This window comes from Eptatretus burgeri, chromosome 6 (assembly GCF_056783735.1).
Source record: "Eptatretus burgeri isolate ZD-2024b chromosome 6, Ebu_testis_v1, whole genome shotgun sequence".
Lineage (NCBI taxonomy): Eukaryota > Metazoa > Chordata > Myxini > Myxiniformes > Myxinidae > Eptatretus > Eptatretus burgeri.
In genome coordinates, this window is record NC_140966.1 from 85,532,663 (window position 1) to 85,551,260 (window position 18,598).

At 45.8% G+C, this 18,598-nt stretch overlaps 1 protein-coding gene across 2 annotated transcripts in view; it reads right to left on the reverse strand.

Moving 5' to 3' along the window:
* The window catches only part of LOC147025240 (methylglutaconyl-CoA hydratase, mitochondrial-like), a 62,916-nt gene that overhangs the window by 11,277 nt on the left and 33,041 nt on the right, over window positions 1-18,598 (reverse strand). For both annotated transcript variants that reach the window (XM_085886013.1, XM_085886014.1), the window contains exons 4-9: window positions 15,358-15,444; window positions 14,366-14,458; window positions 14,073-14,129; window positions 3,289-3,476; window positions 2,453-2,503; window positions 1,793-1,840 (exon numbers count right to left, since the gene is read on the reverse strand). In XM_085886013.1, coding sequence (XP_085742139.1) covers window positions 1,793-1,840; window positions 2,453-2,503; window positions 3,289-3,476; window positions 14,073-14,129; window positions 14,366-14,458; window positions 15,358-15,444 — 524 coding nt within the window. The remainder of the gene's footprint in view (window positions 1-1,792; window positions 1,841-2,452; window positions 2,504-3,288; window positions 3,477-14,072; window positions 14,130-14,365; window positions 14,459-15,357; window positions 15,445-18,598) is intronic.

Below are 18,598 nucleotides of genomic sequence, written 5' to 3' on the forward strand. Positions count from 1 at the left end.
ATATATATATATATATATATATACATATTGTTATGTTTGAGGGGGGGTATGCATTCAAAGGGTAATTAGGATGTTTAATTAGGTATGCCATGCTGTTCGAGTTTACCAGGATCTTGATGTAATAAGTAGCAATTCAGTGGTGATAAGTCGTCTAGTAAATGTCCATTTCTTCAAGGGGGAAATGATAATTGTCACGTAATTATATAGGGACACGGGATAGGGTAAGTGTGTCTGCGTAAACCCCTTTTAGTATTCTCTGGAGGCTTGCCGTGACGTCACAGGACAGTGCTGCGGATGGCTCCGCCCCGTGATCATGATTGGCGGAAGGCGACGGCGGTGGGCCAATAAAACGGCTCGATTGGAAGTGACGAGGACGGGAGGATGAAAAGGTTCTGTTGGGGGTCGAAAATGAAGAGGAAGAAGATCGGTACCAAAAGACTGTTTTTGGTGGAAGTTGTTGTGCTGGGAGCGTGCTTGTTGTTGCGCTGATTCGATCCTGTTTTTCATAGTGTCTTGGACCCTTGCTGAGCCTCGTGCCTCACCTTGGTTGGCTCTGGGGTTCTGCTGGCTCGGAGTACGGGGTCGAACGGCGGGCGGACCTGCCTCCCTCTCCTGCTCGCAATTTGGCGCCAGAACTGGTTCCCTGGCGGCTGTGAGCGGACTTGGGCCAAGACCAGGAGGTCGACAGCACCACGGTTTCTCCTGCCCCCCTGACGAGAGCAAGGCCAGCTCGTCCAACGCCAATCCAAGGACTATTGCGTCCACACCACGGTCCAGCCTGACCACCAGGAATAGCTGCGGTGTGTGTGTGTGTGTGTGTGTGTGTGTGTGTGTGTGTGTGTGTGTGTGTGTGTGTGTGTGTGTGTGTGTGTGTGTGTACCTGGCGCCTTCGAGGGTTTGAGATTTGTCTTTTCATTGGAATTGTCTGTGTTTTCCCCACGCCCGATCCCACACCATCCCGTCAAATCGCCCCGGATCCCTCTTCTTGCCGAGTCTTGTTATTTCTGGTTAGAGGAATAAACGTTATCAACTTGGTGAAAAGCGACTCGTGCCACCTTCCTCGTCCCGTTTGCGGTAGAACGATTAGAACTGCCATCTTTGGGTTATAAATAAATAAACCGCCTCCATCGTTTCGGCTCATTCTACGTTGGCGGGTCTGTTCAAGTCCCGTGGATGTCACAATATATATATATATATATATATATATATATATATATATATATATATATATAAACATGTTTATTTCAATTGTCATGCGCCGTCTTCTGGCTGCCGTCGATCTTCCTCTACATTTCCTTGTAGCCCAGGAACCGAACCCCCCTTTTCCCAATGGCCAATGGCCTTCGGTTTCTACGATCATGGTTTTAACTATCGCGGCATATTCCAGGAACCAAACCCTTACTGTATTGCGTAATCTGGTTTTGGGAACCTTTTGAACACCCCTCGAATACTACTGCTGTCCATCAGCATTCAGCTTTGTCTTCCTTGTCGGTCTCCCATCAAATCATGCTCAACTCTGATTAGCTTGAAAGATATGACGGTATTGGGTGCATTCAGGTCGAAAAGTAAGAAGCATATTTAAGTTGCACGTTCACTAAAATAAAGTTATTTGAGGCAATGCAAAAGAGTTCAATCAATAAGATTAGCCTGATTGGGTAAGTGATGTGATGGTTAGTTAACAAAAAAAAAATCTTCAAGTAGTGATTTTCAATTTCGATTGCAAGTGTTGTGCTGGGCCCACAAAAATGGGCCAATATAGAAATCAGTATTGAAAGGGGTGCAAGAATGTTACCTGTGCGTAACACATCTCTTCTATCGCTAACCCAGTGTCGAGATCGACCTGCAATAAAAAGGCAGAGAAGGGAAAACAAAACAAATCAATACGATGAACATTAATTTGTTGCCCTTTCTATCTGTGAGTGCTGGCGATAGCTCGCCTATTCTTCACAAAGGGCACCGTGGGATCTTTAATGTCCTCCAATTAGTAATCACAGACGGGTACACCCAGCTCAACGTCCGTCTGAGGGACGGCACACAAATTAAGCTTAGAATGCATTGCCCTGCCTGCACAACACCAGCATAACTGTTTATAGCGGAACAGATTTAAACCAAGTCTAGACAGCTCAGAGGTAAGTGCACATACCTGTAGGCTCCCTACCAGGCCACAATTAACAGGAAGCAGAAAGAAAAGTGTGAAGTGTCCTCACTTCTGAGCTATGTAAAATAAATGAGTCTCCATGAGACCAGGTTTCTTAATTTTTTTGTTAATCCTTAATTATGGGCCATCTTCACCAAAAGAGAGAGGCGAAAATGAAGAGAAGGAAGAGAAGTTGATTTATGAAGGTGGTTTCCAAAGAGGAGAGGAAAATGGAGTATAAAGCATCAACGTTCGGCTCTTTTAACATCGGCTAAGCTATAAATGTCAGGCTCCAAACTTGCCAAATCTACTTACCTCAACACCTCTGTCTATCGCTGTCTTGGCCATTCGCACAGCAAAAGGTCCCTTAAGAAAAAAAGCAGTTATTTTTGAACAAGATCTTTTGAGAATTATGTCAACAAATTAAAATCGAAATAGCACAGGTTAAATCAGAACATAATGATGAAAACAATGTACCAGTACAAAGGATTGATTCTCAGCATGTGAAAAAGAGCTTAGCATCATCCATATTGTCCACCCTGTGTGTCCTCTCCTCCTGATCTGTTCAGTGTTTTCACTCTCCCATGAGCTTTGACTGCATAGAAAAATAAATAAAATCAAAATCTCACATTACTATCGTGCCGTTAATAAATCCCGTCTGGCTCACTAATGACATTAGGCAGAGGTGGTAATATTCTTACCTCGCCTGCTCAAGCCTGCAATCCATACTTTACGGTTGACTCTCAAATTCCCTCAGGGCAACTTGGGATGATGCCAAGTACTTTTTTTTAAATTTATTTTATTTGTGCAGTGTCAAGGCTCAGGGAAGAGCTAGAACGTACAACAGATCAAGACGTAAGAACGAAAAGAACAGTAGAAAAAAAGGGGGGAAGGAGACAAACTAACAACAGGGTTGAGGCACAAAATAGAGGGAGATTTGGAGAAATAATGAATGCGAGGAAGAGTAAGGGCAAGGGGAGGGACGCAGGTGTTGAACAAGATGGATACAGGTGTAAACTTTCAATCACAGAAGTTGAAGTACTTCCTCATAAAAGTAGTTAGACCCTCATCCGTTAAAGAGGAACAGATGAATGACTAGAGAACAGAGAAAAGACAGCAAAACTCATAACGAGATTGACGTTTAGGCATACCTGTGTGGCAATTTCACGTGCTATACGCAGTGCCGCTGCGTAGGCCGCATCTCCTGTGGGTTGCTGAGGGACTGCTTCAGCAACCAGGCCAATTTTATGAGCCTCCTCACCATCAATGACACGGCCTGAGAACACCAGCAGCTTGGCACAGGCAGCACCTACAATCCTCGCCAACCGCTGTGTGCCACCTTGGAGAAAAACAAACAAACCACACGATGAACTCAGTTTCCAACCTCATTGACCACAATGCCCATTTAAACTCGAACGGCTCTCGGTGGAGCCCATACCTCCACCAGGCTGAACACTTTTCGTTTTGTATCCCAATGATAGGTTAGGGATGAGAGAGTAGCTAAGGAGTTTGCGAACAGGCTGAGTGGACACTTGGGGGGTCTGGGTGCTTTGGGGGGTCCTGAAGAGTTGTGGAGTGCCTTCAAGACCACCGTCATTGATGTTGCCGGTGGATGTCTTGGAACTCCCCGCAGGGCAAAGAAGAATTTTGTCTCTCAACGGACACTGGATACCATTGACCAGAGTCGCAAGGCCAGGCTGAATGGCAGAGCTGAGCTGTTCAGGGAGCTGAGGCGTAAAACTGTATGTGCACCGAGGGTGGACAAGGAGGCCTATGTGCGAGGAATCTGTGAGGGGGTAGAGCATCACCTGTGGACAGGTGATTCTCGTCCCGCTTACAGGGGAATTCGCGCATTGCGTTCATGAACTTCATCCAAGTTCATTGGTGGTTCCGGTTCCGGGTTTGGAGCGACGAGAGGTCTCCTTAGGGGCTCTCTGCTGACGTTCTCAAAGTTAAGTTTCCGGTCGTTATTTGTCCCGTTTTAACTGTTTCATTTTCTCACCTACATGTTACTATGTGTTCCTAGTTCGGTTTTGTTTCAAAAATCGTGCTATTTTATGAGTATTTTTGTCGACGTTCTTACCGGGTGCTCGAGGCCTACCGGTTCCACTCGGTGTTCGATCGTTTTTTTTTTGTTTTTTTTTTCCTCCCCATTACCTTCAATTTTCATCCTCCCCACTTTCCTAACATCCCCCATTCCCCCAACTAATCTCTTTCTTGTCTCAAAATAAATAAAAATAAAAATAAAAAATACCCAACAACAACAACGATAACACGCCAACCTTCTCCCGATTATGCTTCTTCTTCTTCTTCCTCGATTTTTTTTTCTCCACTTCCATGACCAAATCTGTTGAACTCTCTCATACATTAATATTAACAACAAAAACGATCTTATGCTTCATCTTCCTCTCTCACACATGTGGTACTCTTTACTGTTTCATAATGCACTACTCTTCTGCTATTTTAACAGACTGCTCTCATTTCGAGCTCTCCTTCATTCCTTGCCCAAAAAAAAAATCCAACTATTACAGCGCTTCTTCTCTCCATTCTCTGAATTCGCCTTCATTGCATCCATCAAGAATTGTGTTAAATCGCATCTCTGACCTAAAACTTTTAAAAACCACAGTTTGCCATGGATGTTTGCTTTCCATCAACCATTCTTTTTTTCCAACTTCAGTGCCAACTCACCCCTCACCCCTCACTCTCACTCTCAAAGCAACCATCCCACTCTTCTCCCTCCAAGCCTCCCTCTCACCTCTCTCAAAAATTCCCCCCTCACTCATCCTTCTCAAAGTTACCCCCCCCTCTCATCCACCAAGCTGCCTCCCTCCACTGCCCTCTCACCTCCATCTCTTCACTCCACCTCCTCAAATCCTCAACTGCCTTCTTCCTTGTCTCTTGTCCCCCCTCTCCCCCAGCACCACAGAGCCTTTTCTCTTCCTCATTCAGCCCCCTCCCCTCGCTATTCTGCAATACCCCACACTCTTTCAACAACCCTCCTACCCTCCCCCTCCACCCCCTGTACCCAAAGCCTCCTCCCCTACCTCTTCCTTAAAAGTGTGGACCTCAAATATCCGGGGCCTTCGCACAAACCTTTCAGATCTTTCCTTACAGGTTGCCACTGACAAACCAGACATTATCTGCCGAACAGAAACTTTCCTCTCCCAAGACGTGTCTGACTCCCAAGTATCTCTCCCCGGTTACTCCCTCCTCCGGAATGACAGACCTGAGCCTCATCCTGGTGGAGGTGTTGCTCTCTTCATCAAAGACTCTATTCCTCACTCTCCATGCACTGCTCTCACTCCCCAACACCCCCAGGAATACCTCTGGCTTCGGCTTCCCCTCCACTTCCACCTCATGTTTATATGTGTACTGTACCGTCCACCTAACAGTGATGACTCCATCTACACCTCACTATCCGAAAACATGGACCATCTTCTATTTTCTCATCCAAACTCTCTCTTCCTCTTATGTGGTGAATTGTCATCATGCCAGTTGGCTAGGTGTGGGTACCTCTCTCCCCTGCCATGGCACCTCAGCAAAAGCTTTCTGAGACTCATTAGGACTGACTCAATCGGTCAACTTCCCGACCCGGATCTCAACCAATGGTACTCCATCTCTTCTGGATCTGATTTTGACAAATTTCCCTGACAATATCTGCTGCTCTTCCTCTGCTCCAATCGGTTCTTCTGACCACGTCCTCGTCAAAGTGGACATCTCTCTGGCTGTTATCAGAGAACCAGCTCACTGCCGTCGAGTCTGGCATGGTCTCCTCGCAGCCATCAAACTTACAGACTGCTCTCCTATCACTACTTTCTCAAACATCAACTCATCCTGGGAATTCTTTCAAAGAAACTTGCTCTCCCTCATGCACAGATTTATCCCCTCTCGTGTTCAGTTGTCCTACCCTTCCTCCCGGCCTTGGTTTACTGAAGCTTGTGGCGAGGAAGTTGTCCTGAAACAACTTGCCTTTGCCTCATGGAAAGCAAACCCAACTGAGGGCAATCTCAGTTCCTTCCAGAAAGCTCGGAACAAGTGTGTATCTACCTTCAGGAGAGCCAGGAAACAACATCTTTCTCATCTCAAGTCTGAACTCTCAAACCTCTCTCCCTCCTCAAAATTCTGGTGGCGTTTAATCAAATCTGTTTCTGCTGTATGTTCCCCCTCCAATCCCCTCCCTTACCTAAAATGGCCGCACTGCTGATACCGCACGTGATAAAGCTGAATGTCTAAACTCGGTGTTTGCAGCTAAATCTTGTGTCCTAAACCCATCACTTTCTCTACCCACTTTACCCAGTCGCACCCAACTGTCCCTGGACTCTGTGTCCTTTTCTCCTGACAAGGTGGAGAGCTTGCTTTCAAACCTCGAGTCAAATTCTGCAACCGGTCCAGACGGCATCAGCCCACGTGTCCTCAAAGCCTGCTCTTCTGCTCTTGCTCACCCTCTCTCTGTTCTATTCACGCTCTCATTTGCCCAAGGTCATCTGCCATCTGCTTGGAAATCTGCTAACATCACTGCCCTGCATAAAAAAGGTGCAAACACAGATCCCTGCAACTACAGACCAATCAGCCTTCTCCCAATCATCAGCAAGGTTATGGAATCCATCATCGCTTCAGACATGAAATCCTTCCTCTTCTCCAATGGCTTGATTTCCAATCATCAATTTGGTTTCAGACCAGGTCACTCTACCCTGGATATGCTGCTTCTGCTCTCCCATCAATGGATGGAGGTCCTCAATGCCAGACAGGAAATCGGAGCCATATCCCTGGACATATCACGTGCTTTTGACACAGTCTGGCACCCTGCACTACTCACCAAACTCTCTTCCCATGGTATTCAAGGCCATCTCCACTCATGGCTCGCAGACTTCCTCTCCTGTCGCAGTCAACGTGTGGCCCTAAATGGAGTTCTTTCATCCCCTCTTCCTGTGCAAGCTGGAGTGCCTCAAGGTAGCATTCTGGTCCCTGTTCTTTTTCTGGTTTTCATCAATGATCTCTCGGACTCTCTGGAAAATCCTCCATTTCTCTTTGCCGACGACTCCACCCTCTGCCGTACCATCTGTCATCCCTCAGACCGGCAAGCAGCAGCTTCTTCGCTCACTGCAGATCTGGATAAAATCACAAACTGATCCAACACGTGGAACATGTCTTTCAATACAGACAAATCTCACACTCTCACTATGTCTCTTCGAAAGGACCGTTTAGAACCCCCCCCCCCCTCATCCACTTTCTCAACAATCCTCTGGAAGAAGTCTTTTCTTTCAAGCTTCTGTGTCTCACTATCTGCCATGACCTTTCCTGGGAAAGTCACATTTCCAACCTCCCCTCAAAAGCCAGTCGCCAACTGGGAATCCTCCTTCGTGCAAAATCCTTCCTCGGCCCTCTTGAGCTCCTGACCACTTGCAAAGCTTTTGCCCGTAGCCTGATGGAGTACTGCTCTCCCCTCTGGGCTGGTGCTCCTGCCTCCCACCTTTCTCGGCTTCACGCTGTCGAAACCAGGGCATTTAAGATCATCGGCATCTCCCGCAATGAAGATGAGTCTTTGGGCCTCTCACTCAATCACCGCAGGTTGGTCGGTGGTCTTTCTGTCTTCTACCGACTCCTCTCCAGCCTTGCCCCCCTGCTCTCTCTGCGATTTGTCCCCACCACATTTCCACAGGGCGCTCAAGGTCCGCCAACAACCCCCTTCTGGTAAAACTACCAAAATCACGAATCACTGCTCATCTTCACTCTTTCATTCCTATTTTTTTTCCACCTTTGGAATAAACTCCCACACTCTCTTCAATCCCATTCTTCCCTCCAGGCTTTCAAAACAGCTGTTCACCACCACCTCTTATCTTCCCCCATCCAAATCCTTGATCTTTTCTACCCCCGATAATCCACCCAAGCCCACTTCCTTCAATTCCCCTGCTTTCCTTCCTGAAAGTCCCTGTAATGTTCATCTTCTCTTCGCCATGTTCCCCGTCCCATCCCCATCCCTCTCCCTTCCACAGTTCACCTAATGTGTCTGTTCCACACTGTTTTGTCCCTTCCACTCCTGCCCCTCTTGTCTCATGCCCCCTTGCTGTGAGTTGTGTGTTAGCTCTCATACGAGCCTCGACAAGGTATACAAAAAAAAAGCCCATCCCTCTGAGCACTGCAGTTAGAGCAGAGTGGTAGGCTCTTGACAGAGGAGTCTGAAGTGAAGGCCCGCTGGGCCGGTTACTTTGAGCGGTTGTACCAGGTTGATCCCCCAGCTGTCGAGTTGGATGTCAAGGGTGTTACAATACCTGTTGCTGACCCTCGAATCAACTGTGGTCCACCTTCGCTTGTGGAAACACCAGTTGAAACGGGGCAAAGCTCCAGGGATCTGTGGCATCCATGCTGAACTTCTCAAGGCTGGTGGAAATGTTGCACTTGTGTCGTTGCATGCAATTTTGTGCTCTGCCTGGAACACAGGCATCATCCCAACTGATTGGAAGAGGGGCCTTGTTGTCCTCTGGAAAGGGAAGGGTGATCGCCAAGACTGCAACAACTACCGAGGGGTGACGCTGCTCTCAGTGCCGGGCAAGGTCTTTGCTCGGATTATTCTCGATAGGGTTCGCCACCATCTGCTTGAGCACCAGCGTCCAGAGCAGTCAGGCTTTACACCAAAGAGGTCAACGATTGACCGTATCCTTGCTCTTCGTGTCCTCACCGGACGCAGATGAGAGTTTCGGCAGGGGCTGCTTGCAGCCTATGTTGATCTCTGTAAAGCGTTCGACTCAGTGAATCAGGATGTCCTCTGGAGGATTCTTGGTCTTCGTGGGGTGCCACCAAAACTGATCGATCTGATGTCTGAACTCTACTCTGGTACTGAGAGCGTGTGAAGTGTGGTGGTACCATCTCTGACTTATTTCCAGTTGTTACTGGAGTTCGTCAGGGGTGTGTACTGGCCCCCACACTTTGACTCTGGGTCGGGCCTGGGGAGTCATGGGTCGGGCCTGGGGAGTCATGGATTCACTGGATCATGGGGTGTGGCGCTGCCGGTACCTGTGTGGGAGGACGAAAGTCCGAGTCTTCAGGTCCTTGGTACTTCCAGTCTTGCTCTATGGATGCGAGACTTGGACTCTGACCAAGGATCTGAGATGGAGACTTAATTCCTTTGGTACCAGGTCTCTTCGGAGAATCCTTGGCTATCGCTGGTCGGATTTTGTGTCCAACGAGTGGTTGCTGAGAGAGACTCGGATGAGATTTGTAACCTGCATCGTCCGTGAGCGTCAGTTGCGGCTGTATGGACATGTGGCTCGTTTTCCTGACGCTGATCCTGCTCACCAGATTCTCTCAGCGAGGGAGTCTCATGAGTGGAGGAGGCCAGTGGGCCGACCACGTGCCTCTTGGTTGCAGCAGGTTGACCATCATCTCAAGGAGATGGGGATGGGCCTGGAATCTGCCTGGGGGATGGCCAGACGGAGGCCCCTGGAGTACCGGCGGAAAGTGGACGCAGCGACGCGCTGTTCTGGCACATGCTCCCATACCTGACCTGATAGGTTAGATCTGAACCAAAGTCGAATCAGCTTCTTCGTCTCACCTAACCAACTCATCCACCTATTTTTTGTTTTGAAATATCATGCTCGATATAGTTTTTAGCCAAATCTCTTTATGGTGAAGAATCACTCAAAAAAAATTATCGTATCCAGATTCGGATATGGATTTTCACCAAAATCAAATCAATTCGTCCTTGTCACACACCAAACCTGTCCACCAAATTTTGTCCAAATCCATCCACAATTTTTTTCAGGTATCCTGCTCACAGACAAACAGACAGACAGATGGGGATGAAAACATATCCTCCGTCTAACTTCGGTGGTGGACTCGAGGCCAATTTTTTGGCCACTCCACACGTGCAGGACTAAGTACCTCAATTCCAAGTTCCACAAAGACCATCACTGGACCAAGCTAAGGGCGAGAAGAAAGGAAGGATTTTCTTTCATGAAATTTCCCCTTGTCTGTATTGAAGTCCGTGTGTAGAGGCATTTTGACTTGAAGTTTAATTTATCTCACGTTTATTACATTTTGCATTATCCCCTTGTAAATATTTCTATTGTCATTAAATTCTCGTGTTTATTTCAAGTTGATGTGTCCGTGTATTTGTTGTGGGGATCGAGTATGAAGCCTCCTGCTCTGTGCTTCCTCGTGCCTCCGTCGCTCCGCCAGTGCCACACCCCACCCCTCCCACGCGAGTTATAATCTCCGAGGATCAACATGTCCGCCTCCAAAAGAAAACCGCTCGGTTATCTGGGCTGGCGGTGTTAACCGCCCGTCACTACAAATTGGGTTGGGGGGATTAACCTAAACCGCGCAACACCGCGACAATACACACACATATATATATATATATATATATATATATATATATATATATATATATATATATATATATATATATATATATATATATATATATATATATATATATATATATATATATATATATATATATATATATATAGGAGAACAAGTATTTGATACACTGCTGATTTTGCAGGTTTTCCCACTTACAAAGCACATAGAGGTCTGTAATTTTTTTTTATCATAGGTACACTTCAAATGTAAAAGACTGAATCTAAAACAAAAATCCTGAAAGTCGCATTGGATGATTTTTAAATAATTAATTTGCATTTTATTGCATGAAATAAGTATTTGATCACCTACCAACCAGTAAGAATTCCGGCTCTCACAGACCTGTTAGTTTTGTCTTTAAGAAGCCCTCCCATTCTCCATCATTACCTGTATTAATTGCACCTGTTTGAACTCGTTATCTGCATAAAAGACAGCTGTCAACACTCAATCAATCAGACTCCAACCTCTCCACAATGGGCAAGACCAGAGAGCTGTCTTAGGACATCAGGGACAAAATTGTAGAGTTGCACAAGGCTGGGATTGGCTACAGGATAATAGGAAAGCAGCTTGGTGAGAAGGCAACAACTGTTGGTGCAATTATTAGAAAATGGAAGAAGTTCAAGATGACAGTCAATCTCCCTCGGTCTGAGCCTCCATGCAAGATCTCATCTCGTGGACCCTCAATGCTAATGACAAAGGTGAGGCATCAGCCCAGAACTACACAGCAGGACCTGGTCAATGACCTGAAGAGAACTGGGACCACAGTATTGTGACGTCCACGGGACTTGAACAGTCCCGCCAACGTAGAATGAGCCGAAACGATGGAGGCGGTTTATTTATTTACAACCCAAACATGGCGGTTCTAATCGCTCTACCGCAAACGGGACGAGGAAGGTGGCACGAGTCACTTTTCACTGAGTTGATGATGTTTATTCCTTTTTATTATTACCAGAAATAACAAGACTCGGCAAGAAGAGGGATCCGGGGCGATTCGACGGGATGGTGTGGGATCGGGCGTGGGGAAAAACAGACAATTCCAATGAATATACAGTTCTCAATCCCTCTAAGGCGCCAAGCACACACACACACACACACACACACACACACACACACACACACACACACACACACACACACACACACACACACACACACACAGTAGCTATTTCTGGTGGTCAGGCTGGACCGTGGTGTGGACGCAACTGTCCCTGGATCGGCGTCGGACGAGCTGGCCTTGCTCTCGTCAGGGGGGCATGGGAAAACCGTGGTGCTGTCGACCTCCTGGTCTTGGCCCAAGTCCGCTCACAGCCGCCAGGGAACCAGTTCTGGCGCCAAGTTGCGAGCAGGAGAGGGAGGCAGGTCCGCCCGCCGTTCGACCCCGTACTCCGAGTCAGCAGAACCCCAGAGCCAACCAAGGTGAGGCACGAGGCTCAGCAAGGCTCCAAGACACGATCAAGAATACGATCGAATCAGCACAACAACAAGGACGCTCTTCGCGCAACAGCCTCCCCACCAAAAAAAAACACGATCTTTTGGTTGTAATCTTCTTCCTCTTCCTTTTCGACCCCGAACAGAACCTTTTTATTCTCCTGCCCTCGTCACCTCCAATCGAGCCATTTATTGGCCCACCACCGTCGCCTTCTGCCAATCGTGATCATGGGGCGGAGCCATCCGCTGCACTGTCCTGTGACGTCACGGCCAGTCTCCAGAGAATACCAAAAAGGGGTTTACGCAGACACACTTACCCTATCCCGTGTCCCTATCTAATTACGTGACAATTATCATTTCCCCCCTTGAAGAAATGAACATTTACTAGACAACTTATCACCACTGAATTGCTACTTATTACATCGAGATCCTGGTAAACTCGAACATCATGGCATACCTAATTAAACATCCTAATTACCCTTTGAATGCATACCCCCCCTCAAACGTAACAGTATTAAAGAAAACCATAAGTTACACACTACGCCGTCATGGATTAAAATCCTGCAGCGCACGCAAGGTCCCTCTGCTCAAGCCAGCGCATGTCCAGGCCTGTCTGAAGTTTCCCAATGACCATCTGGATGATCCAGAGGAGGAATGGGAGAAGGTCATGTGGTCTGATGAGACCAAAATAGAGCTTTTTGGTTTAAACTCCACTCGCAGTGTTTGGAGGAAGAAGAAGGATGAGTACAACCCCAAGAACACCATCCCAGGGTTGCGTCAGGAAGGGCATCCGGCGTAAAACCTATGCCAAATCAGTATGCGGATCATAACGGATGATCTGCTGTGGCGACCCCTAACTGGAGCAGCCGAAAGACGAACAACAACATATATATGGAATGCAATTAGCATTCCCCCGATCTCCATTGGACATAGTCCTATAAACACACACACACGGTTTCTGTGTGAAGCTTTTCTTTTATTAAAACAGGCAAAAAAACAAGTGTTCTCAAAAGTTTCACCAATGATAGATTGTATGGAAACCACATAATGGGCATAAAAGTGAATAACACATGCAAAGCAAAGGTTAGTTAATCAAGAAAGCAAGGGCCTTTTCAGCACTGATGTATGAAAGAAGTTTTTTTTTAAACTATCCATATTTCTTAATCAATTGTTTATTCTCATTTCTTAAACCTCTCTGTCTGTCTCTCTCAAATCTCACATCCAACATTAACTTGATTGGCACACTAATGGCTTAACGGGGCTCCACTTTCACGAGTAGAAGTAGGTGTGCTGGAGGAAGAAAGAGGGTGATCGGCAGGACAGAGAGGGCAGAATTTACCACAAAATTATTTTGTAGACAAGTTACGGTTCGTCATTCAGGTGAGTGGGTGAAAAGGCTCAAATTACCGACCACAAAGTATGGCTAATCCTTTATTCTTGGTCGTTGCATCAGCATCTCTGTGGCGCCCGTGACCTCTACTTCAACCACCCAAAGCCCCGCGGTGTGGCTAATAATAGTTCTTTTTATTTTAGGTCATGTGCTATAACGTGTGCTCAATCTGCAGGGTGGTCGTTGGTTAACTGGGTTACTGAAGGTGGTGGGTAGGAGAGAGGGAGCTCTGAATCAACTTTGGACAGGCTATCAGCCTGTGCCAGTACACAAGGTTAAGAGTAAAACAACTTCCATAGCCAAATCGAGCTCAAGTTAACTGGATCCACATGGGTAAGCAAGGCCAATTTTATTTTCCTCTCCGTATTTTGGCTCATTGTAAACCTTTTTATCCTCAAAGCCACAACGTCAGCCAATACTGTTCAGCCCTCTCAACTGCCACCCATGGCCCCTCCTTTGCGGATAAAGTCCATGACCTAAATACAAAGCGCAACGCAGCAAGGCCTGCTGTATGCCGACAAAGCATGGTTCTGTACAAAAATCCATGACATGTAAAGCCAATTTGTAGTCTTCACTTGATGATTCCTGTTTGGCAAGCAAGGTGTTTAAAAATCACAATTTTTTTATTGTTTGGAGAACGAGATGAATGTGGAGGAGTTGGAAATCACATTTGCCATGCCGGTTGCGGTAATCATTCCATCATTATACATGGCGATGGTACAGGTGAGGTAAAACCAACTTATATAATAATCTTACCAGCTCCTGGAATGATTCCAAGCCTCGTCTCGACAAGTCCGATTTTGGCCACATCAGCTGTAAAACGCACAGGGTATGGGGGAATATCTTTATAAAGCCTGATAATCACACTACAGTATTACAATGGTTTCCAAAGTAAAAGTAGCAATAATAATGACATCATATAAATTCCATACACACATGGTTAACATTGGCACCTATTGCTTTTAAAGTCGGTACATCGATCTGACAAACTTGGGAATCTCCTGATTGCCTTGGCTTGTATCCAAAGGTAACAAAATATGCACACTTACCAGCAACCCTGATATCGCATGCCAAAGCCAGCTCCAACCCTCCACCAAGAGCTGCACCGTCTATTGCTGCAATCGTAGCCATGGGCAGTCTTGCTAAGGTAGGGTGGGACAGTAATAAGAAGAAGAATCAATTAATCATCCTGGTGTGGTCATGGAATACTACGGACAATGTAATACTAGCAGCGGTAATAGAGGAGGTTGTGAGTTCGAAACTGGGTCCAAGCAGCTCTGCAAACCAAGTTTTGACACAATTTAATTTTTTTTATAAAACCCAACTGGTTCACTCATGACATTTATGAAGGGGCTATCCGACCTGCCATGCGTATAATACCAATGGAACCAATCCATACATTGTAGATGGCACCAAAATACTTTCATCAAATATTCTGCCACCTAAGGAAAGGCCCCTCCCCACCAGGAAGTACTCTTCCATCTGCCCCCCCCCCCAACCCCAACTCTCCCCACAGTTAGCCCCATATATCTTGAGAAATTCTCCCCTATGCTACTCCAACAGCACTCTGCTCAACTGCTCACAACTCCACTGCAGAGAGAGCATGTGTATTCATGATGAAAATCATTTCGGTGTATAATGGCCCATATACCACTTCAATGTTGCCACTTCATGGAGGACAAACCCCCAACGTATATGATCCCATAATCATGACAAACCCACAAAGCTCATTACAAAATTGTTGTTGGAGGAGTTTTTAGTTTTTTTGTGACGTTTCAGAACAGAAATTCAGAAACAAATTTAATGCGGTCCAAGGAGAGGTTTCATCTTGACATCAAAGCCTCCTCCACTTTCTTCTTTCTTTCACTCAAATCTGGAAGGTGAAATGCAATAATAAACAATTCAATTATATTACGAAAAAGATTGTTCAGCCCCTCAATCAAACTTTTTTGTGAGGGGGGGGGGGGGTGTTGCAGGATCGTCGAGAAAGGATAGAAGTCAAACAATCCCAACAGTTCATCCAGAACCAACAGCAACTCACCAAAATCACTAACAAAGCCTCGCAACTTCGAGACAAATGGCGCAACTTCTGAGGCAGACATCTTCGAGCGCTCCTTCAGGTCTGCTCCTAAAAGAGAGAGAGCAGAGTTGAGATAAATAAACCAATATTCAAACGGTGTTGTAAGTGAAGGTTGCAGATGAATCAGTACACGGTATATGGATAGAGTCTGTTGTGGATGAATCTGTATACCAAACTGTTTCTGAGGTCATCATTTCACATTACTATGGTCTTCCATCAAATTTCACATCTATCTAATCTCTGAGCTATACCACTAAAACAAAGGACTAAAAACAATTAAATGATTTTATGGATGGAGGTCCTCAATATCAGACATGAGACCAGGGCCATCTCAATAGACATATCTCATGCTTTCGATACAGTCTAGCATCACAACTGACACTCCAAACTCTCTGCCTGTGGCATCCAAGACCAATTACACACATGGCTTACTGACTTCCTCTACTCTCATAGTCATGGTGTGGCTGTCAATGGAATCCTTTAATCTCCTCTAACCATCAAGGCTCAAGTGCCCCAAGGCAGTGTTCTGGACCCAGTCCTATTCCCAATCTTCATAAATGATCTCTCTGACTCTGGAAAATCCCCTTCATCTATTTACTGATGACTCCACCCTCTGCTATGACATCCCTCGTTCATCAGACAGGCAGGCTGCAGCCTCACATCTCTCTTCAGACCTTGACAACTTCACAAATTGATCAAACACTTGGAATATGTTTTTCAATCCTGACAAATATCACACTCTCACCATCTGTCTCGCCTAAAGGACAATCTGACAAGCCCCCACAAGTCCCATCCCCATCTGCAATCTTAACAATCCTCTTGAGGAAGTCCCCTTCTGGTGAAACTCACAAAATCCAGATTCACTGCTCACCGCCACAAATCATTCGTTCCTCTACCCCCCCTCCGCCCCCCATGTGTAACTAACTTCCACACTTTCTTCAACCTCATTCCTCTCTCCAGGTCTTCCAGACAGCTGTTTGCCACCATCTCTAATCATCCCCCAACCAAAACCATGATATTTTTCAACCAAAGTTAACTCTCACACGACCAAGCCCACCTCCTTCCTTCCTTAGTGTTTCCTTCTGCATCAATCTTGTCCACCCCATATGCCCCTTCCTGCCCTCATTCCTCCCCACACCCACAGTTTGTTCAAGTCTCCCTCTATTTTGTCCTTCAACCCCAATGTTGGTGTTTTCCCCCTCTCTCTACTGTTCCTTTTTTCTGTTGTCTCCTGATCCGTTCAGTGTTCTTTCTAGCTCTTCCACGAGCCTCGATTCTGTATACCACATATATATATATATATATATATACATACATATATATATATATATATATATATATATATATATATATATATATATATATATATATATACATACATACACGAGGTGTGTTCAGAAAAGTATCCAACCTTAATTTTTCGTGCGTAAACCAATGAAGCTAGGGAGGCGTGGTTTGGTGCACGTATGTAGGCGATCCTAATCCGTATGCGTGAATATTTTCCCACCTGCAGAAGCTGTCAGTCGCCGACAGACCGCCGATGAGTGAGGAAGTGCAAGTGAGCGCCGTCGGATTTTCGTTTTTGACAAAATGATAGAAAAACTTGAACAACGCTACCGCATCAAATTTTGTGTAAAGCTTGGCGATTCCCAAGTGGAAACGATCCGCAAGATTCAACAGGCCTTCGGGGATGAAACAATGGGCACAACACAGATAAAAGAGTGGTACAACCGCTTCAAAGATGGTCGCACATCAGTGGAAAGTGAAGCACGTTCTGGGAGGCCCTCAGCATCCCGAAATGAGATCGTCATTGACCAAGTGAGGACCCTGCTGATGCAGGATCGTCGAATCACCATCAGAGAACTTGCAGACGAGGCAGGCGTCAGCATTGGATCCGTTCATTCCATTGTGACTGAGGATTTGGGCTTAAGGAGAATCTCAGCGAAGTTCGTGCCAAGGCTGCTAACGATCGAGCAGAAGCAACTCCGTTTGGAGATTGCACAGGACATGCTGGAGACTGAACAGCGATCCCAACTTCTTCAACACAGTGGTTACTGGCGATGAGACCACAGTGATCCGTCATTTTGTCAAAAACGAAAATTCGACGGCGCTCACTTACACTTCCTCACTCATCGGCGGTCTGTCGGTGACTGACAGCTTCTACAGGCGGGAAAATATTCACTCATACGAATTAAGATCGCCTACATACGTGCACCAAACCACACCTCCCGAGCTTCATTTGTTTACGCACGAAAAATTAAGGTTGGATGCTTTTTGAACACACCTCGTGTGTGTGTGTATATATATGTATATATATATATATATATATATATATATATATATATATATATATATATATACATACATATACAGTCATACCCCGTTTATCGCGGGGGTTACGTTCCAACCGCCCCCCCCCCGCGATGAATGGACGCCACCCCCAAAAAATGCTTAAAATGCCTTTTTTTTATAAACGCGGTGTATAAACACAATTGGGTTTGTTTTCTATATTGTGAATGTTAAACGCTGTGCGGTTTTTTTTTTTCACACGATTGGGTTTGATTTATATCGAGTGAATATTTAACGCTGGGCGGTGTGTAAACACGATTGGGTTTGATTTATATCGAGTGATTATCAAACGCTGGGTGGTGTATAAACACGATTGGGTTTGATTTATAGAGTGAATATTTAACGCTGGGCGGTGTGTAAACACGATTGGGTTCGATTTATATCGAGTGAATATTTAACGCTGGGCGGTGTGTTAACACGATTGGGTTCGATTTATATCGAGTGAATATTTAACGCTGGGCGGTGTGTAAACACGATTGGGTTTGATTTATATCGAGTTTATATTTATAGCGTTATAATTTATTGCTTAAATAATTTATATTTTATATATTATTACCGCGATATACCGGGGGAATCCGCAGAAAAAAAATTAGTTAGGTTCCAAGGGAACACCCGCGATGAAGCGGGGGCGCGATAGGTGAACCGCGATATAGCGGGGGATTACTGTATGTATATATTTCCATTGTCCTTGTCACACATAATTATACTGTTACATGGAAGGGGGGATGTTTGGTCCAGAGTTAAAATGTGCTAAGAATAGCTTGGTCCGTGTGCTTGAGTAGGTTAGAGTTACAATTGTAACAGGGACCTTTCAGAAGTAAGTTGTATTGTATAACGTGCACTGAGGAGGTGG